The sequence below is a fragment of the Scatophagus argus genome, chromosome 22, assembly GCF_020382885.2.
Source record: "Scatophagus argus isolate fScaArg1 chromosome 22, fScaArg1.pri, whole genome shotgun sequence".
Lineage (NCBI taxonomy): Eukaryota > Metazoa > Chordata > Actinopteri > Scatophagidae > Scatophagus > Scatophagus argus.
The window spans coordinates 14,580,782-14,602,664 of record NC_058514.1 but is presented as its reverse complement, the minus strand read 5'-3'; the positions used below and the strand labels follow the sequence as shown (position 1 = coordinate 14,602,664).

General features: G+C 40.9%; 1 protein-coding gene across 6 annotated transcripts in view; it reads right to left on the bottom strand.

Moving 5' to 3' along the window:
* Window positions 1-21,883, bottom strand: part of osbpl8 (oxysterol binding protein-like 8) — an 84,312-nt gene that overhangs the window by 3,959 nt on the left and 58,470 nt on the right. For 4 of the 6 annotated variants that reach the window (XM_046379731.1, XM_046379732.1, XM_046379734.1 and 1 more), the window contains 19 exons: window positions 14,216-14,289; window positions 12,721-12,801; window positions 12,281-12,382; window positions 11,375-11,578; window positions 9,577-9,661; window positions 8,479-8,644; window positions 8,166-8,391; window positions 7,107-7,291; window positions 6,090-6,171; window positions 5,870-5,968; window positions 5,557-5,653; window positions 5,304-5,402; window positions 4,848-4,945; window positions 4,149-4,238; window positions 3,792-3,928; window positions 3,507-3,692; window positions 2,714-2,867; window positions 987-1,089; window positions 70-175 (listed from right to left, as the gene is read on the bottom strand). In XM_046379731.1, coding sequence (XP_046235687.1) covers window positions 70-175; window positions 987-1,089; window positions 2,714-2,867; window positions 3,507-3,692; window positions 3,792-3,928; window positions 4,149-4,238; window positions 4,848-4,945; window positions 5,304-5,402; window positions 5,557-5,653; window positions 5,870-5,968; window positions 6,090-6,171; window positions 7,107-7,291; window positions 8,166-8,391; window positions 8,479-8,644; window positions 9,577-9,661; window positions 11,375-11,578; window positions 12,281-12,382; window positions 12,721-12,801; window positions 14,216-14,289 — 2,374 coding nt within the window. The remainder of the gene's footprint in view (window positions 1-69; window positions 176-986; window positions 1,090-2,713; window positions 2,868-3,506; window positions 3,693-3,791; window positions 3,929-4,148; window positions 4,239-4,847; window positions 4,946-5,303; window positions 5,403-5,556; window positions 5,654-5,869; window positions 5,969-6,089; window positions 6,172-7,106; window positions 7,292-8,165; window positions 8,392-8,478; window positions 8,645-9,576; window positions 9,662-11,374; window positions 11,579-12,280; window positions 12,383-12,720; window positions 12,802-14,215; window positions 14,290-21,883) is intronic. The other 2 variants (XM_046379733.1, XM_046379736.1) reach the window with 1 other exon arrangement.

Genomic DNA, 21,883 nt, shown 5'->3' with positions numbered 1-21,883 from the left:
ACGTGTAGAATCTCTAAAGTTAAGCATCTTATCACGCTCATGACAGAGCGAGACTAACGAACGTCTCACCTGTTGATGTCCTCCTGCGTCTGCTTTATAGATTCAATGGCACTTTGAAGTTCACTGAGGTCTGCTCCTTTTTTCCTCAGCCGACTGTTATGCTTGCTTTTGTGTCCTGAAACAGCGTGTTAAACATGGATTCTGGTCAAAGAAAGTTGGAAAACCAGTAAGGAAAATAAGGCCTGCAATTATTTGTTACATCAATTAAATTTATCGACATTTATAACACATTTTTGTCAGTGCCTCCAAGCTGTATATATAAATAAATCCTCAGAACATAATCAGTTGATGTGGGTGACCTGAACCCAGATTAGCATTAGAAAATTGATGGATGGATTAAAAACTTAAAAACCGGCTGCTAAAAAATTATTTTTTGCTAAAACTAACACTTTTAAAGGTGATGAGTTTACAACAACGTTTAATAGCGGTTTGATGGCTGGAGGATTAAACGGCCTCATGCGCTGACAACCCACTGTCACACCAGTCTAACTTGTAGTTTGTAGATGTATAACAGCCTGCAAATACTTACTTGTGTACTAGAACTATCTGTAGCAGCAGTCACGTTGCAGTTTACCATCGTGTCTGTCCAAACTCATATAATATTAGTGACTGAGTTTTGTCTTATGGTACAATGACAGTCACCTGAGAATTAATATCATCAGTACCAATGAGCTTGTGGTAGACTTCAAAGTATCAAATACAGACGGTGCTGCAAAAATGTGACAGATTAAAAAATGTGGATGCGTGCATGCAAAGATACTAGCTTCAAGCTTCTGATCATTTTAGATCGTTATGCTGGACATGGTCTCTTTAACTAAATGAAATAAAGTGAACTGAAACGTCAAACCCAAGCAGGTTACGTCACCATCAACTCCCACGAAAACACAACCTAGAGGTTGTTTGGCTGATCTGTGTGTGCGACTCACGTTCGCTGCCGGATGAGTCTTGGCGGTCGGGTTCGGGTGAAGAGCAGCCACTCTCTGGGCTCTTGGGCTTATCGCTCTTGTGTTTCCTCTTTGGCACCGTTACCTTCATACACATACACACACGCAAACAAACAAGCACACAAGGAAGTACAGGTCAAACAAAGAGGCCACACACAACAGCTACATCCAAATAAGAAAACATGGGAGCATGAGAACGAGAGAATTTGAAACAGAAAATTAAAAGAACCGTTTACATGTGCATCAATATAACAAATGCAAGATCCCCCCCCAACACACACACACACACACACTCCTACACAGAAATACTAGTCATCAATGACAGGATGTGCAAGACACGCAGTATTCGTTTAAAACATTCAACAATGACGCAAACCAGCCTCCAAAATTAACCAAACCTGCCAAGAGCTGGGACATTAAAATAATTTAGTTCAGAGGGATTTAACTCTGACTGGATTACAGCTCTTATTCTAAATGCTTTATTTAATGTGATGCAAATTTTTTCAGGCCTGAAGTATTTGTCAGGATAAACAGCTTTTAAGTTAATTTTAGGTTGGTAGCACAAAAAAAAAAAAAAAAAAACCCAAAAAAGGTCTAACGGTTTGTGCACACCGTTCATCAAGAAATGAGCTGAAAATCTTGAAATATAAATATCTATTATTCAAGAATTATTTTTCCTGTCCCTCCACTGGCGGTACTCCAAAAGCTAAACCATAAAGTAAAAGTCGTGTTGGTGACAAATACGGACGCGTTCACCAAATCAGACTTCATTAGGGCACTTGGCAGGTGGTTAACGTGAACACACACAGAATTAAAAAGTGTTTGACAGGCTCCAAACACGAACAGCAATTGCAACACTGCAGCCTTTAGCTACTTGACATGACATGAACAAGGAGCAGCTCTGTAGGAGATGAGACAAACTGAAGGTGAGGACAGGTGAAGGGTGACACCCTGATATAAAACCAGTTGCTGACAGTGGTGATGGTGCAGTTAAATGAGCTGTTCTCTCTTTTCGACTTTATGCGGGATAAAAGTGGAAGCAATAAATGTTGCTAACAACATATTCATATTTGACGGCATCACACAGTGTCAACACACCATTTAAACCTTTACAAGGCTTTATTATCATTTCGATACATTTTGCAATGGAAATTTGATTGCAGCTACAGATGCTGTCTCCACCTTCTTTGTAAGTTAAATACTGTAAACACAGAGTGAAATAAAACAACACATTTCTCTGGAGTGAAATGGCAAAAATCAGTGACTTTTGAGTTAAATGATGCCCACGTACAAATAAACACTGCTTGAATGAATATTCTTAAAGGTTAGTTGATTAATCTTATATTCACTCATTTCCAAATAAGGTGTTACATATGTACACGGCCCTTCTCCTCTCCACAATGCAAGAAAGGGACAACACCTGGTCGTCCACTTACTAGCATGCAGTTTGACACAACCTTCCCTCTTAAACAGAGAGAACAGCAGGTGCCAGGGCAGGAAGAAAAAAGAAAAAAAGAAAAAACAACAGAGACAAAGTGAAAATAAAAGACAAAAAAAAAGGAGCAGGAGGCGACGACGGCGGCGATGGCGACACAGCGACGACGACACAAAGAGAAGAAACGACAATGAGGATGATGCAGCGAGTGGCTGAGGCGGCGAGCTGCTTTTGCGTTATTGAAAGATGGCGGCTTTCGATCGGGACGACCTACCTGGCACTTGAAATTGTCCCTCCGCGGCCCCTGGTTACTCAGACTAATAAGACTGCCAGAACGTACCATAGGGGTGCGGTGTCGGACCTTGGTCTGGATACAGCCGTCTTTCTCAAACTGGATCAGGTCGTTGAGCGGGTCCCATGGCCTTGTGCTGGAGGGGCACGGGGGGAGAGATGAGGGGACAGGAAGAGGGGAAATAGAAAAGATGACAGAGACAAAAAAATACATATCAGTGAAAGAGAGTGTGTGTAGCATGGGACGACAGACATGTCAAATAAGGGCAGATAAACAAAAAGAGAATTAAAGTAAGATGTAGACAGGCATTACATTCTGCCACCTAGAAGACTGTCCTGTCTATCATATAATACATTCAAAGCTGTTCATACAATCCACTGATCATCAAGAGAAGTCTGGCAAGCAAGCTGGATGTTACAAATGCACTTACAGTACAGGGAATCGGCACTAGGTGGCACCCTGTCACACTGGACAATTCAATATGGAAGACAGGGCAGAAAACTGGGGACAGTTTTACAGTACATGTCCTAAACCAGGTGTGATCAAGACAACTGTGCTGTTTGTTCCCCAAAACAAGAGCTATGCTTTCTTAAAAATTCACCAGTCTCTCTAAAAATTACTGCAGGATTTTCATGTGACTAGTAAGCTGTGGTATCATTATTCTAAACACTCTCAGGCAGCTGTGTTTTTTCTGTTTGCATTAGGCAGAAGATGTGAAGTAAGTGCTGAAATATTTTGCCCATCACTGTACTTTAATCTGACAGGAGGCACTCACTCGGCATATCTGTAATGCCACTCTCCTGTGACCGGGTCCTGCTCGAACAGGGCTGGGATCCACTCCTCGCATTTGGCCTTGCGTTCTCGGGCCGACTTCCTCTGAGCTTCCTCCAGGAAGAACTTCTCGTTGGTGGCCTCGGTCTGGTCCTTGTTGTTGATGGCCCGGGTGACGTGCTGCCACAGTCTGATGGATTCAGTGAAGTCAGATGATCACAGTGTGGCAAGTATGAGAACCTTTTCAGACTGTTTAAGGATTTGCTAATACTCTGATAGCTAAGCCCACCTTTCTGATTCGAGCTCTCCCTGCTCCTCTGGCGGGACGGTGCAGCGGGTCAGTCGACTCTGCCTCAGTTCTGGTGTCGGGTCCCAGAAAGTGTCCACTGTCCCTGTCTTCTTGTCATTGATGAAGATCTCACTGTCCTGTGAGAGCAGAGACAAAACGCTCTCATTACTTGCCTTCCAACTAGAGCAGTTATATGGTTCATGGGTAGCAGTCTGGCATCATTTTGGTGTAATTTCACAGGCTCTTCAAACCACATCAAATCACATCAGCCCCAACCCCATCATTTTCTTCAACTATAAGAAGATTTAAGAAAGACAGTTTTAACTGAACAATATTTCGCCGAAGACTGAGTCTTACCCAGTGTCCTTCTAGTGTGGCTAACACCTCTTTTCCCAGCTTGATCTTTCCAGAGACCTGATTGACACTGTCACTGCTGCCCAGGAATGGCTGGAAGAGAGAAGGGGGGGAGAGAGACGAGGAGCAGGGAGATGGATCGGAGAGGCAAAAAGGGAGGCAAGGGAGAGGAAAAGAAAAGGGAGGAATTTGAAAAGGGAAGGGGATAGAAGGAGAGATGCATGCATACATACAGTTTATATGCTGCAATTACTGTGTAAAAAATACTGCAGTTATTAAGTGTCATTTTATCTGCATTCATGTGTTTGTAGTGGTTTAAAGCAGGATGGTACAGTATGGTCTGATTTGTGTTTTAAGCACAACCTGTCCCCTCAAATACAAAAGTGACACGGTGAGTGACACTTATTATAATTTGTATTTAAAATGCAAATGTCTGGATTCTGCCGTTTGCTTTGCCTGACGTGTACCTGTCGCTAGTTCATGATAGGATGAAGCAGTTGGGGGATGGAATGTTTTTCGGGGAGGAGGAGGGGGAGTGAATGGTGGAGTTGGTAGTGGCGTGAGACATTCAGAAAAGCCATGTCAGAAACAGATTTTAAGAAGTTTACTGCTCTTAAGGTGCTACTCTGTCAACAAAGTGCAAACAATATCTGCCACTATTAAAGAAGCAGCTTTGTTTCAAACAAGAAAACACTGCCAGACCTTCAGTTTGAACTCAAGCTGAGCACTGTAGCCCGTTTTCTCACATGCGATGGTGATCTGACCACCCAGCTCCAGGGTCATGGTGCCATAGAGGATACCTGCCAGGTGAAACAACACCGAGAGAAATTTCAGCCACAGATTACAGACTCAGAAAAGGTGGTACGATAAATCTCGCTCCAGGTAATTTATTGACTGATTAATCTGAAGGATTTTTGTCAGGCAGATGTGCTTCTGATGACCAAAAGCGATGTGTCAAACCTTCATCCTTTGTATCACTTCACTGCATAGAGACTGCAACACAAAAGTCGCACGACACCTGCATCAACTACAACTCTGCTTTCTGTAAGCTCTCTGTGACTGGATGGATCAAAGTGGCAATGAACAGAGTTTACTGCCACATTAAAGGAAGCACTGAGGTGAGGTCCTAGTGTGAGAATGAGCAGGCTGCACTCTGACCTTTACAGTGAGCGTAGGGCATGTTCATCACATAGTCCTCTCCTCGGTTGAGAAAAGTGAGACGAGCTTCCCCGTCTAAAATGGCTGACAGGGAGTTTCCTAGAACGTAAACAACAGCAGTCAGTGGACAGATGTTCTTGTGCATCAAATGAATAATAAATGCACAGCTGAATTAATATTATTATACTGATTTTTATTAGGATTGAGGGCTACTGAGGGTGACATTAAGTACATTTTAGTGGTGTGTGCGTACCATAGAACTTGGACTTGGCAAGGATGCTGCCACTGAGGCAGAATCCGTCCTTCCTGTTGCTGACATAGAAGGCTGACACTGGAGGATGATGGGATACCTGAAGAAAATCACACACTGATGTGGTCACCTTGATTGCTACTTAGGAGGAAATATAAGGGAACCTATTTTGGTGATTTGAAATCAGTCAAATGATTCATTTTTATCACAGACAGCCGATTCCAACAGTCCAACCCAAAGGACTTAGCTGATACAGAACGAATGAACTCTTGAACAATCGGATTGTTAGAACTCTTACTAGTGGAGCTGTTGTTACCTGTTCTGCGATGTAGAAGGTCTTGCTGTTGGTCTTATGGTGGAGCCACATGCAGCGGAAAGTCTCTCCAATAATAGGGTTGTAAGGCTTCTTTAACCCCTGTGGGTTAAAAAAGCAACACGACATATGATTTTTAATATAATATATTGTGTATAGAAAGCAGGGATCATCTGTGTAGCTCATCAGGAAGAAACGCTGAATTCATGTTTATTTTCCTGACCTTTGGCTTTTTGTAGAATCCAGAGATGTACCACTTCACCACCTTCTTCATCCGGTTGTAGGCGTTCTCTTCAATTGCAGCCCTGAAACATTTAACACACTTAAACTGACGCTCCTCTAAGACACGTGCTGTTTAACTCGGCCGGTACAACTCTGTTCTATCTGCTACTGTAAAACATTCTCCTGATCGTTGCTAACAGCTTCTCCCTACTTATTACTGTGTATTTACTTCACAGTAGGCGAAGACACCTTCATGTTCACCTTGTGTTTTGCTTTCTTTTGGCAATAAGACACATTCAGTGTTTATGAGTCACATTTTATAGAACAATCAGCCACTCGACTTCAAATTTAAAAGCACATTGCAAACACAAGGAATCATTGGTGAATTAGTGAAAGTAAACCAAGATTTATATTCTGACCTTAAATACTAAATGAACAATTAGGGACACATGAGAAAATACCAAAATATTTCATTAATGGAGAAGAAAAAGAACAAGAATAAACAATCATCTAACAAGTGTTTATATTTTCATACTGTAAACGTGTTAAAGTTGCGTGTTAGAGACACATATACACAGAGCAGAGAGGCAGACGGTGGACAGGATGAAGTGTGGCTTTGGCAGCTTTCACACAAAATCAGGCAATGCTGTATCTTCCACTGGGTTTGTGCAGAGCCGTGGGCGGGTTCATTTTAGAATGTAACCGCTGTGAAACAATCAGGAAACAGTGTTTAAGTTCTGATTCACTACTTTGTTCTTGCTGAGTATGCCTTTATGCCTGTATGCCTTTAAGCACCTTTAGAGAGGTGCAGAGGTTTTTAATTCAGGGATATGCAGACTCTCACAATACACCAAGTGGCAAAACAGAAAATTAGTTAAGGAAATTATGAAGTTTGTAAAGTCTGAACTAAGTCAGAGTCAGGCTAGCTGTTTTGCCCCTGTTACCAGTCCATACTAGACCTTCTCAACTAAACTGCAAATAAGGGCAGACGGCCAAACAGAAAATAGGAGGGGCTTACTCTGACAGGAAGTCCGCATGGTAGTAGTAGTCAGACAGTTTGTCTAGGAAGGACCTTGGCTCCAGGATGAAGGTGGGCAGCACCACCTTGGACAGGTCCATGCCAGGTCGCACCTGCTTCAGCAGAGTCCAGATCAGAGATTTGTTCTCCTCTGAAACCGTTTCTGTCTGAGCAGCCTCACCAGCCTGGACATGGAGCCACACACACACACACACACACACACACACACAGAAGAGTAGAGAAGATGATTTATTTTGTCTACATGTGGCCAATAATACTGCAGACATGTTAATGCACTCAGTTATATGATGATATAAAACTTCACATTCTTGCATGAGTCTCTGCATGCTCTTTGACTGTTTGTGCCACAGGTTTGCAAAAGCGGGTTTTAATTAGCTCATAGCTATAAAGATTTTGCCTCAGCTTCAGTAGGTGTTTAATTAGTGAGCTGTCATTTCATCAGAATCAAAATGCATACAAGTACTTTCACACTTATTTTCATAGCACCACAGTCACACCAACACACACAAATCCACACAGACTGTGATCAAAGCCTGTTCATGTTACAGCTTTTCGTTCTAGTCCCAGCAGAGGGATGTTCTAATTTCCCCTCATTATGCAAGAAACAAAAACAAGCTTTCAGTTTAAGTTTAATTCTAACTAAAAGTGAAAAGGGTTGCTGGAAATCCTTTACCAATATGGTGTAATGTTGTAAACAAGCTCTTTGGCTGGTAAACTATACGATATACTAGCAGTACATACTGTTTTGGCAAAATGTAGCATATGGTATGCGGTATGCAACCAAAAGGCAAGATTTTCTGTATGCCAGTATGTTGTGCTTATGCAGAAGAAGTGTTCAGTACAAAATGGTGGTAAAACCGGCCCCTTTAAGTTGTCAGACAGGTGCTAAACCACATCTCTTTTCAAAGCATAAGGAGATGCTACTCTGAAGCGGTGGTTTGCCATGAGACTATGAAAAACAGGATGCTTTATGTGCTGCATGTTGCACACTGCATTTGCTAGTGGACAGTGGTTCGGAATACAGTCTTTGTCTCCTACCTCTCCAAGTTCCTCATGGGACTGTTCCATGTACGGGGTTTCCCGCAGATGTTCATTAGGGTCCAGGTCAATGTATGAGTCGTCCTGACGCTCTGACGTGTCGCTGTCGCTCTCCTCACTCTTCTCCAAGCCTTCTGGGTCTGACTCCTCGTGGTCCTGTTCGCCCTCCCTGTCTGACTTGTCTGAGTACAGGTCTGGGTCCTTCAAATGGTCACTGTCATTGAACCTGGAGGAAGGGTGGATTAGGCGGTAAGATGGGAGCTTGAAACACGAAGGGGGAACAGATGTAGCTTGGGTTCTACGTCCTACTCACTGGAAACCGTGGATGTTGTGGGCTCGGAGGAGGCTGTAGAAATTAATGGAGTGTTCTCCACCAGTGGCTACTGTGCTCATGTCCTCTTTCCCCTCGCGGATCATGGTCCTCTTCAGCAGGCTGGAGCATTTTAGGGCCAGCTCCAAGGCGTCCATCCAGCATCGACCTGGTAAAAAGATCAGGAAAACCCGTTGGAGTGAAATCATGTAGTACCACAAGTGCCTGCTTTACACTCATTCAGTATGTACTGCCTACTGCCGACTCAAACTAAAGTATACTCAAGCTGTTTCGATCATAAAATTACCTGTCTCCGTCATACTCACAAAAAAAAAAGAAAAAAAAAGTTGGGAGTGCTTGAATGGCCTGTCTCAGTAGTAAAAGTAAATATTGTGCACTAGGGTAGAACACAGCAAATGATTCTGAACATTGCACCACACCTCGGAGAGAGGGAGAGGCTGCTTCAGCACCATGGACAGAGACACAGAACAGGACGGGCTGTAGATTAAATCTCCCACTAGCTCACTTTCGCTCACCATGGAGAGAAATCGGTCAACTGGATTATACCAACTTTTTTGCTTTGTCTCCTTCAAGGAAAAGATATCAGTTGGCAAGATAGCCATCATGGAACTCTACTTATTTTACTTTATTTTAACCACACATATCTTCTGGGGTCGTCGACTCCCCAACTGCAGTGACATACCCTCTCGACTGATCAACACAGCCATGAAAAGTTAAAACTGCTTCACCACTGTCCAACGCTGGTACAAACACACACTGGCAGAGACATATTAGTGTGGTTTTTCTGATGCTCATGTGTATCTGATATTTTTCCATCAATATCGACCTATGGGAGCACAGCTGTGAAATAGGTCAGGTTATTCAGACATGCCTATATTAAGATAATGAACTGGTTTTCAATAATGTGACTGGGGTAAGTGTAACTTTCAGAAAAGGCCTGATACTGCAAAGAAATGTAGCTGCAGTTGCTTTCTGTAGCTGATACCAATATGAAACTGATTTATGGATTCCTCTTGATCACTCAGTGCAAGTTGTTTTTGACAAGAATAGCTTAAGTGTGACTGACAGCCCGTCTCTTACCGTCAGACTCAGATGCAGCACGGAAGATGAGGTGGCTGCTGGGTAATGGCTGAGTGATGGAGCCAACGGCTTCTCCTTTAGGACCCTGATGACAACAAGAAATAAAGGAATGAGATACATAGCACACATTAAATTCAATTATTCTGAGTCTTTTTGATCATCATCTCTTTTCATCTGAGGCGGGTTTGTGTGACATCGTTTCCTCATTTCTGCTGGAGAGTTTGTGTTTCTTTTTTCAGTTTTTAGTCATTAATGTGTGCAAATTGAGGACATCTAGACTGCTGAGTATGCCATTATGCAAATGAGCCACGAGAGGGGACAGAGGGGACAGAAGCTGATTGAGTGAAGTGTTTATTTCAATAGTACAGAGGACGATGGGGAGAGCAGGAACGCTGTAATCTAAAACACAGACTGTTAATTGCGATTCAAGCCTTTTCATGGCACAAACATAAGGGAAAACACTTGCCAGGTCAGAGATGAATACCAAATCATAGTAGGAGTGGACTGAAAAGAGCTGAAAACACAGGAACAAATGGAAAATATGCACTGCCAAATATGAAAATGACCTGAATCAAAAAAGACAAGCTCTTAATTATACAATAGAATGTCCACATCTGTTTAACTATCCGCTTTATCTGCAGGGGACAATGGAAAACCCTTTACCCTGATGATCTGTTTGTGTTCATTTTGTTTTGTTTAGCACTGGAGAGAAAAACAGGCTGCATTTAAATTCATCTCTCTGCCAATATTCTCCTCTGTAATCAATCTGTTATGAAAAATAATGGAAAGATAAGGACATTTTCCAGTGCAATAAAAAGATAATGTATGGGATATCTAAAGGAACAATTGAACATATTTTTGCTCAGAAAATATGAGTAGCTTAGGATACTGTTGGGAGACTATTTCAAGGAAAAGACTGTATTGAGAAACAGTCTGGGACCCAACACTTGTAAAAATGTGTCTGGTTATTGTGTTAGTAAGTGAGTTATAGTGTTACCAGTGCTAAGGTGAGCTAACCAGTTGCTGAAGGCAGCTTCACATGCACAGTAGACAGTAGACAAAACAATTTCCCAAAATGTTAAGAAGACATTAAATTCTCCTGGAGAGTTTTCAAACTGTCTGTTCCCCATGCTGTTTTCCTGCTAGCAACAAGGGAAGGGTGACATTAAAATACAAGTATATTTGGAAGAAAATTTGTGTAGTTTCATGATATAAAACAGGGGATTGGATATGAGGACAAACTTTTATAAGCTTGAATAAGAGTGCTGTGGAATTAGGCCCAAAAGCGATACTTGTTTCAAGAAAGTATAATTTTCCAGTGGTGAAAATTGTCCTTAAAGTTGCCATTAAGACTGCTGAGGCATTTTTATCAGCATTCTATTTCACACACCACTTGCTTCCTTTCTGCATTTACTATTCTCTTTGATCCTTTCTTTTATTCACATTGACTGTTAACTGGCTTCTATTCTTTGCTGCTCTCACCAACTACCTCTCAAACCTCTCAAATTAGTTACAGGTTTCAATGTCTTTTCTGTCTCATCAAGTTAAAGCTTGCATTCCCTGCACAGATATGTTCATATTTTCTCCACTACTGTACTGAAAACCAGTATCAAATTTAATGAATGCAAAAAAAAAAGGAATAAGTAAATAAACCGAGCAATAGATTTTTGGATGTTCTTGGGACATTTATTATTTGTAAAAATCCCGATATATCCCTGTTTTCCCCCTTTAAGCAAACCCTAAATGCTCCACAAGTTGCTGCAATCTGTGAATCCTGTCATTTTTAATAAATTCTGACCTTGACAGCCCAGATGGACTGCTCCAGAGGGTGGAAGAGTTTGAAGCAGAAGCCGTCCTTCTTAGAGGGCCTTTCGATGAGCTCGCAGGCATTGAGCAGCACCGTTCCCACCCACTGGCCGTTTTTGTGGGTTTTATAGATGAGGAGGACGCCTGGTTTCAGCACACACCACAGCTTGGTCCAGCTCTTCAGAGTGCCACGGATCTGCATCAAATACGGACAAATGTCAGACAGTCTGGGGTATACCTTACCAAAATAACCTCTTACGCATCACGAAGAACTTAAGGATTAATTAGGACTAAATGAGTTTTTTTTACTCAAAGGATGTGTTTTTAATTTTCTCTTGGCCAGGTGGGAAAAAGCTCTGAATTGAAAAATTTGTGTAGGATTGAACTGTCTTGAACACGAAGGATGCAATTAAACTAATTCCTGTCAAAAGCAACTGATCCTAATCAACTGAATGTAACCAAAATAAAAATAAAAAAATGAGAATAAAAACTCAAAGGCCTAATAATAATACAAACGCTCTGTGTGAAGGTTCTGTGTCCCACCCACCTTCACTTCACCCATAAACCCTACCATTCCATCACAATAACTCATTAACATCTGGAATTTCCCTCAGGATCAATAAAGTATCTATCTATCTATTAAGGCAACGAGTACCAGTTAATCACAGCAAAGCAGTAATATTCAGGCACAGCACAGTAGGTCTGAACAAGGCGCGACACTGACAAAACAACAATAACGTGCATCACGTTTTGTGGAGCAGACGGGTGGTGTTGAGGGAGCCAAACGTAAGTGGTCGAATAGCTGCAGTTCCAGGGTCCAAATATAGTGGTTGTTAGGCTTTGTGCACACTGATAAAATTATAGTATAGGTTGACTGTGGGGTGGAAGATGCTCCCACCTTTAGCCAGTCGGCCATAACGATGACAGAGGGATCAGTGATGGTGCTGAGGAGCTCCTTGGTTGCCCTCTTCTTTTCTTCGCGGTAGTTTTTCTTCTGCACCTACGGGGAGCACAGGCAGACGGACAACGACCAGAACATCAATTTACACAACTGTGCATACTAATATTCCACACCCGCTTTCACACCGAATTACATTTGGCAGAAAGTACTAAGACTGGAATCACACATCCTCAGTGTGGCCTGGTGCTGTCGTACTGCAGAGTGACTTATCTGCACCATTGTGTTTCTCCATTTAAATGTACAAGTGCAAAACATAAAGGAAGATCATATAATATATGTAAGTAATGTATATATTGACTCACCAACTGACACAGTGTTCAGACTATATGTAACACTCTGTACAAGGGACTTATCAAGCAAGATTTGGGCTGATTTACCTTGAGGGACTCCTTTTTGGTGAGCTTTCCTCCAGACGCCGACACGTCCTTGTCTGAGCCATTGTACAGCTTTGTTTCAGACTGTGAACACATGGCGGGGAAGAAAAGGAGACTTACATATCTATAAATGATAAGTGATTCATCTCCCAACTTAATATCTTCAAATATTAAATATGTTACATGTTGAGCTGAGATAACACTACTCACACACATGATTAATGTCTATAACCAATGCTCTCCTGCAACTGCTGCACTCTGTGTAAGCTGCTCTGGATAGGTTATCCAATACTAAATGTAATCTTGCATACAAAGTGTTCCCTCTTAATAACATATCTATTAACACACTTGATGCAATCAACAATCTACTGAAATGAGGACATCACATTCCATTTTTTCATGACAACACGAGCAAAGAGCTGCAGACTGTAGGGGAGAATCGAGAAAAACAAGTGATTGTTTTCTTTTTCCTCTCAAGCTTGTTTGCTTCTCTGGTAGCCCAAACTTAGCTCGGTTAGCCGACTGAAGCCTATAAATGCCAGTGTATGAGTGTGCCAGCTCCCTTCACAAGCCAACTGGAGTGATTTAAAGTGGTGAGACAGACGAGGATGTGTGGGGATCCTAAAGCAGCACCACTTAAGGCCTTAAACGCCCACAGGCGAAGACTGAAGATACATGATAACAAGCAGCAAAGCTAAAATCTTTTGGCTGATGGAAACACGTCCAACACTCAGTCCTGCTTTTTTAAGGTGCTGGCTGTTACCCATAGCAGTACTGGAAATACCTATAAAACTGTGTTGAATCTGGAACCCACAAGTACAGTCTATACTCTGTAATTTATTTATTAGAAAAGGGAATCTGCTATTTCCCAGCAGTACCTCGTACACCTTAATGCAATAGATGCTGTGCAAGTCACCAATCCATCCAGGGTTAGTGGTATACAGCTGTTCACTGCTTTTTACCACAATAGTATCAGATTGGTACTCAGTATAGGCCAAAAAACAAAGATCAGGTGTTGAGATCAGTCTCAAAACATCTTCACAGAAAAGATTATCTCAGTTTTGCTGAGAAACAGCACTTGAACCTCTGAAATGCTGATGCTGTCATATGTCTTCTTACTTCACAAAATCATAACAAAAATGTAGCAGGATTCCAGTCTGTTGAAAGGGTCTCTGCTGCGACTCAGAGGGAGACTCAAACTCCCACGTCTGCGCTGACAAACATATTTGACGCGGACCTCGACAGATAAATTAGACAGGCCTCCTCCACACTGAGCTCATTTGAAAGGACGACTGAGTTTGAAATGACTGATGGTGAACAGTGTTCATGATGAGTGAGTCATCTCAATGTAGGATATCACAAGCCTGAGGCAAGACTGGGAAAAGGCCAGGCGATGTGCAGTAATTCCCATATTCTCTGGTCTCATTACAACATGAACCCAAACATATTTTCCTAGCAATAGCAGAACTTCGACTCAGTGCAGAGATTTTCGTCTTACCTTGCTCTTAGATATGGACTGTGAGTCCTCTTTCAAAGGCAGAGGCAAGAGATCCTCCTTCCCTCTCTCGAAACCTGTAACAAAAATCACAACAGCATAAAAAAAAAACTACTGTCTAGCAGCACTCTCCAGATGACTAACAGTATGTCAATTCCAGAAGACAACCAAGCAGTATGTTAAATTATAAACTTAAATCCTAATCCTTATCACCTGCACTTACGATTACTCTCATAAGTTTTGATCAGTTAACTGGAAAAAAAAAAGTTTTCATGTGTCCATGATGCCTCTAGCTTTCAGTGGCAACATCAGCTAGCCACCGCACAGCAAATGAGTTTGAAAATACTTGTGCTTGGGCTTGCAAATCCAAACGTTTGAGTAGACAGATGGAATCTGATTACATTAATGTCAGTCACAGGAACACGCTGTCCTAGCTAGAAGTGAGCAAGTCATGGAACCTGGATGGCAACGAGCTGGCGTCTATTCCAAGTCCCTGAGGTGAAGTGAGCTTCCAGAGTTAGATAAGTTGGCCAGTGAAAAAAGGTTCCCTGTTTTAATCCACAGTTTGGCCTGGACAGTGTGGGTGTGGAAAGTGAGCTGAAAACACATTTACTGATTGCTCCAGTGACATGTCTGATGGGAATGTGCATTTCAAATTTGACAATAATGAATGTATGTCTCTGAACGTAGATATATTGCATCAAACAGGGAGCTCGTTGTTCTTCCTTTGTGCTCCACCATAGCATTTCTAACTTTCATTCGTGAGCCAGTTTCTAACCAATTAGGCTCACCTGAGCAACGGATTCCCCACTGAGAACCCGGCAGCTGGTGACATCAGCGGTGAATAGGTGACAGACAGCCTGTATTTTACAGCTTCCATCTCCTATACACAGGCCATCAGTATGTTACTGAGTTTCATTACCAAATAAGATCTTTGTTGTTTGAGAAACAGTTGTATCTTTTTATGACACAGCTGAGAGTCTGCATTTGTTCCCAAACAGTCATCCTTCTCATGTATTCTAACTGCATAGTTTAATTTTGTCCTGCAGATCTCTCTCTTTAATAACAACAATGTGATGCTTAGTGTATTACTGAAGTAATTTTATGCAGTTTTTTCATATCTCTTCTCGTCTACCCTGCTTCTTCAATTTACAGCAATGCCTTTCACCACCCTGCAAACAAGCTTGCTTGCTGGTAGTGTATTGTGTGTATACAGAGAAAGCAATAATAGTTGTCATAGCAGACAGAATGGAAGGTCCAATAGTTCATCAGTGTTTCAGAGGTGAGATTTCCTTTAACGAGCTAGTAAACAGACACTTCTCATGGCGCTGTGAGAGCACGGAAGCAATTTTTAATTTATAGGAAACTAAAAACATGTCTTTTCATTGAGCAGCTCAGAGGTACATGGTGTTAGTTTAAATAAGCTCAGGCTCCATCATTAAGCATCTGCAGTGAAATATATATATAAAAAATGAGGGTATGCATTTGTCTATCTTGCCTTCAGAGTGCTGCCTTTGTTTTAATGTGGATCTAGTTTCTGTGGTACATTAGATGTCCCACCAGACCATCTGTACCCACTTGACAAGCTCATCTCCATGCCAACTTCAGCTGGAAAACAACTCAAGGGCAGCTAATCCGCCCTATCAGACACCAAGAGGTTACATCACTCGTCGACCCCTTCTCGCAATCGCAATGTATGGGGACGAAACTAGATGACTGTGATAACATAATTAAATGCTGACCAAAATCACACAATGAAGTCTTCAACTGCTTTGTCATCCCCCATGTTAGTTGCTGTCCTATGACAGGATCTGTACTTACACCACAGTAACTGCGACCACTGGTAGTGATATATTTCACTTAATTTGAAGAATTTGGGGTTACGTGCAATTATTAATCAGTCAACTCACATGTGCAGTTCTGACAATAAAATTAGCTTGGAAATGAATGCTGACTGAACCCTTTCCCACTGAAGACCAAAGCCAGTTGTTTGCGAGTGTGTGTGTGAGAGAGAGACATTATTTGCATGCTTATTTGCCTTCCATTTTGCAATATGGTAGTCTGATTAAATTAACGTAGCCCATTTCAATCCGAAACATTTTAAGGGGCCACTTCTCTCTTCTCTTCCACTAAAACTTCACAGTGACTATACTTGTCGTAAACAGAATTATTTCATCATAGTGCGAGAAGATGGATAACGCTTGAGGCAGCTTGTTATATAAATGCAGTTAAGTGATAAAATGAAAAATGAAAACAAGTTTATTTATCAGTGTGTCTAACATAAGGAAGGAAATACTGAATACTACTAAAATGGTCATTGCTATTCAATCATGTCTTAGGGATATAATTTGTTGGAACTGTGCGCAATTAGTCATGTCTGGTATTGTTTTTATCAACAGATGACCCTTTTGGAGAGACTCCGACTAAAACTTTCATTAGTGAAAAACATTAGCTTCTGAAATAATCCACCAGGGTATGAGGTATCTTTCTGTGTAATCTTAATCCTAATAAACCCACACGAACCTTTTAGATACATTTTTGGATTATGCAAAACGTTAAGGACAATATCTAGGCTTAGAAACAGACTTTGTAGTGAGGGACACAGAGAATCTTGATAAGTGTCTCTCCTGCTAAGGACAACGGCAGAGCAGTGAAGCAATCTTTGCGTAAAACCAGCAGGAGAATTAAGGTGCCAGAGAGGGTTTTGGTTGTGTGAATTTCACAGAGCCTGAGCATGCCATGATTTTAGAGGCAGGAATAAGCTGTTGAATTGCATACCAAACTGCTCCAATAATTGATATTTCACTTTGCTTCAGGGAATGACGAAGCAAAGATCACCTGGCAAAGATTTTTTGCCTTTTGTTAACCTGTCGCAAAGATAATGCTGACACTGACGACAGATGCCACTGGGGCTGGCTAAGGTCAAAGTTAAGACTTCTCGGATGTTGTCCTCCCCATCTGGTTTATTTTGCAGACTGTAGAGAGGAGGGCTGGATGTCTCTTTTTGCCCACAGGCTTTACTGAATGCCAACTGCCGGTAATTTAACCTTGAGTTTAATTATTTCTATAACGTTTGACATTTTTGGCATTTACCTGACTCCTGTCTGTGTTAGGCCATCATAGTATGAGTTGTCTTTTTACGTGAGACGATCCTAAAGGTAGTCACAGCTCTGCAACACTACCCTTGTACTGCAAAATGAATAATCGTAATGTAATACACCAATCATAGCAAGCTGAATTCACAAAATGTGGCAGCAGAAAGACCTTATGCAGTTAATGTCCGGTCTATTCCTGATCTCTCAGAGCAGGTTACTTGGAAATGGCTCTAAAATGGAAAGCCTAAAAACAACTGAAATTCAATAAGAATTTGAACATAAAATAAGCAGTGATCACCCCCTGTGAGATTTCAGAATTACAGAATGCGTCTGCTTTAATTTGATCTCTTTGCTGTAATGTCTTTAAGACTATATTTTTTGTCTTAATTCGCAAATTTACAGCACATCATTTCATGACGTGCAGCATGCAAATCGCCTAAATCTGACCCTTGCTTTACGTGAATGAGTGTCAGAGAGTGAGTTGGTGTTGTGTAGCTGAAGTTGTCAGAGAAGCACGCCCCACTGCAGCCTGACTAAGCCATTCGCTTTTAAAGACGAGAGCTGCAGTGATCTCACTCTGCATCAAACATCATAGATAGAGAGAGAGAGAGAGAGAGAGAGAGAGAGAGAGAGACAGAGAGAGAGAGAGGATGAGAACAAAGAATGTCTTTCTACATCCATGCTCTGCCTCACAAAATGAACACAGCCTGAAAGCACTGCACCAATATGCCTTGGACCACAGACACAATAACAGAGGTGAAAATAAGGGGAAAAATGATGATGAAAACACTCCATATTTTGCATTTTCATTATCACACCACAGACTGATGCTCATTCAAATCAAGTTTATTATTATTTATCAAAGCTCATGCTGGTTGAAAAGATGATTCACTGAAAGAAATGACGTAGCTGTGTAGAACACTATGGTTAAACCATGGTTCAAAAACAGTGTAACCCTTCATGATGATGCTGTATTTTTTTTAAAAATGTGCAGACGACCATGGCAACAGGTAGAGAATAACAAATGGAAGGAGAGGCTGAGAGTTCAGTTTCTCCTCAAAATACATCAATTTTAAGGTGCAAAATGTTTGAGTGTTTGCTACTACAGGAAACCTGCCGCAGCCACGGTGTCTTGACTGTTTTGGCTCGAAAATCATGGCAGATGCTGAAAGATGCCTGGTAGCCCCCAAAGGAAAAAAGAACTACATAACAGAAAAGCAGGGAAAAGGGAATCCTTTTATTTTCTTCCACTTGAGGAAACTGTTCATTGGAAACTGAAAATTGGAAAGTTGGAATTGAGATTTGGAAAACGGAAATAAATTTGGAAACTAAAATTAGACTTTTATTCAACTTAATTAGGGCCTGTCCGTCCAAGCATGCATGGCTAACGCAACAGTTAGACATGCAGCCTGAAATTCAACTGTGATGTGAGATGCAGTCACTTCAACCAACCCTGAGTAAACAAAAAATTAAATAAATAATACATGTCATTTGTTAAGGTATAAGTAGGAGAGAAGGCAACCAGCCATTTTAGGGTAATTTATGGGATGTACAACATAAGCCACAGGCTTAAGCTAGCTATGAACTGTCACAGTTATTATTGAGCAGAATTTCATACTTCTTCTGTTTAAAAAAAAAAACAAAAACTGTAGTATAGTTCAGCTTGTATTATGTGCATTTGTGGTATCTCTTTAAAGAAAACTTAACTGCAGTTAGTTTGTTACATTTTTTTTTACAATTATTACATAATATGGTATCATGATGAAACTTGTGATTTATACCCCTGCGTGTAGTTAGTTCATCTGCAGCAAATGCTCAAAAGTGTGGCTTCACTTTACAAAGTGAAATGTGCACGTAGGAAGGTAATTAGCTGTGAGTCGGGTTCAGATTTGGCCGAACAATCAAGGCAGCACAGAGTCAAATGTTCAGCATTTCTCCAGTGCTGACACAGAAGTAAAACAACGTGCTGCTCTGTTAAACATATATATCTCTAAAACTCATCCCCAGCTTGTAACAGAGACTTTCTGTTAAATTTATTGCATGTAAGCAACAACCAATGAAAACATTAAACTGTTTTCATCAGTTGATGTGTCAAATTGGTAGTTATACTCATTAAAAGAAGGCTTTAACAATTTTTGGAACATAACTTCAGATATTTCATTATCCTTTTGGGTCCCTCTTATCCATTCTAAGCCATACTTCCTCTTGGTAATTAAAAGTCTATCTTATCGTTTTTATCTTTATGGTCAGAGACTCAACTCAATGTTCAAGCATTCAGTACGCCAAGTCATGCTGACCTGAAGATGAGCCATGATTCCATCTAATTATTAAACACAAGGGCACAGCTTTTTCCACTCTATTATTGGCTTTATAAAGGCTCCATTTTCAACCTCCAAATCAATTTCTCATGCAGAGGAAAGAGAAAGGAAACAGTACACCACCCAACAGAAAAAGCCAGGTTGACATGAAAGTTTTCATTCACTCAATATCAGGCAGTAATTATGCACACAAAAAATATTTAAAAATGAAAAAAAACATATTGAAATTAAAACATATGAACAATAAAATGTTCTATTACTTTAGGGTGAAATGTGTTTGTGGGATATCACGGTAGTTCGTAAGGGTCTCAAAATGTCAGAGGTTGAAACCTGCACAGCTGAGGCAAAGGCTTTCCCTGCCCTTGATCGTTTTAATCTCCAGACCTCATTCTTAGCCTTCGAACCTGTTTCTTATGCAGGCTGTCAGAGTATTGCACAAACAAACATAATAACACCAACTAAGATCAAGGGGTCAAATCCACATTAAAAGGGTCGTACTTTTATTCCATTTGCGCATACACTGACAGCTAGATGAGACAAAAGCACATTATCTCTTGGAAGGGGTGATATTTCAAACAGGATGTGTCTGGGTGAGAGCGGGAGCTTTAGGCAGGTAGTATTACCATGCCTGCTGTTTTGTGTTGGTGTTCTATTTATAGTCCACTGGGGCCAAATTCATGTGCACTGTCAGACGCTGGTCTGCTCCTTAGCCTTTGGTAAAAACTGCAGGCAGCGACCTGGTGATAAATCAACGTTCTTTGACAACCAGTCAAATTTTGTTCCTTTTAAAATAATTTTTTAGACTTCAACAAATAGAACTCAAGAAACCTCAAAAAATGAACAATATCTAGATAGAGGAATGAAACAGTTTATTGAGTCTGAACATATTTGATCATTCAACTTGAATGAATAGTGTCTGCTCGCAGAAGAAGTCACAGCACCTCAGCCTGTTTCTGGTGATGATGACAAAGTTGACAAAGACGTGAGGTAGTCAGATTAAGTTTTGTGTGTGACCCACTATAATCGTATACCAAAAAAGCAGCTGTTCAAAAACTTCACAAAAAAGAATGTAAAAAATGTAGACCCTTATTTGTTCAAGAACTACAGGCCTATTCTTAAGTTACCTTAGAAAACTGGCTGCTAAGATACTTTCAGGTGTCTTAGATGAGCACATTTTCAACAAGATTCAGTCTGGTTTCCATCAGCCGAACTAAAAGAAGCAGCTCTTCTAGGAGTTGTGTGTTTGTACTAACACTGTGTCTTGGTTCAGAGGCTCAGGCTGTAAGCGAGTATCTCTGGATCAGCCTTGGAGCAGTTGCCGTACCTTTTTGACACAGTTGTGTTTAAGTTATTGTTTACCGGATCTCCCACCACTGCAATTTAGACAATATTCCTTTATACATCTTGATTAAAACTGCCTGTTTTACATAATCAGGCCAACCATGTCAAAATTGAATGACATGCAATTTTTTATAGCTAAATGAAGATGAACACAAGTTCTTATTTGGGTTTGTCCCAAGGGTGATAGAAAGTCTTGATATTTTTCCCTCCCAGCATATAAATAGTTTGGTTCACCCAGGTTTCTACCAGTTGAGGACCCTTGTCAAACCCAGGCTAATTGAGTCCCTATCTGAGAAGGAGATGAATATGGGCACATTTATTTCATATCATCTTGACTAGTGCCCTTTTCATTCTCAAGTGTCCCAAAATGCTGCTGCCAAGTTTTTGAGAAAGTCCTTGAAACGATCTCATTTAACAGCCATTTTGATTTCTTTACACTGTGATCAAATTAAGAATCTGGTTCAAGATTCCAGTCTTTAACTAGTCAACCCAAACTAGTAAAACCCAAAGATATTCAGTTTTCAGTTGTATAAAATAAAGAAAGCAAGAAATCCTAAACAATGGAGAAGCAATAGCCCAACAAGCAAATTTCTGGCATTTTTGCTTGAAAAAAAAAGTACTGGAATTGAAAAGTATGATTTAAACAACTGATGAATTACCAAAATGTTTGCAGATTTCTTTTATGTTGTTTTTAGTAAGAGTGGAAAAGTTGGAACATCAGTTCAGAAACTCACTGGAAACATGAAACACACTTCCAATGAAAAATCACAATCATACCAAGCTCTAGTCACAACAGGAAATGTAATGGCTCGAGGCAACTCCAATATAACCACAAAGTAAAGCTTTGGACACCACACACATCGTCAGCAGACAAACAAAAACTGACTCATCAACCATCGACATGAGGCTGTGGTTCA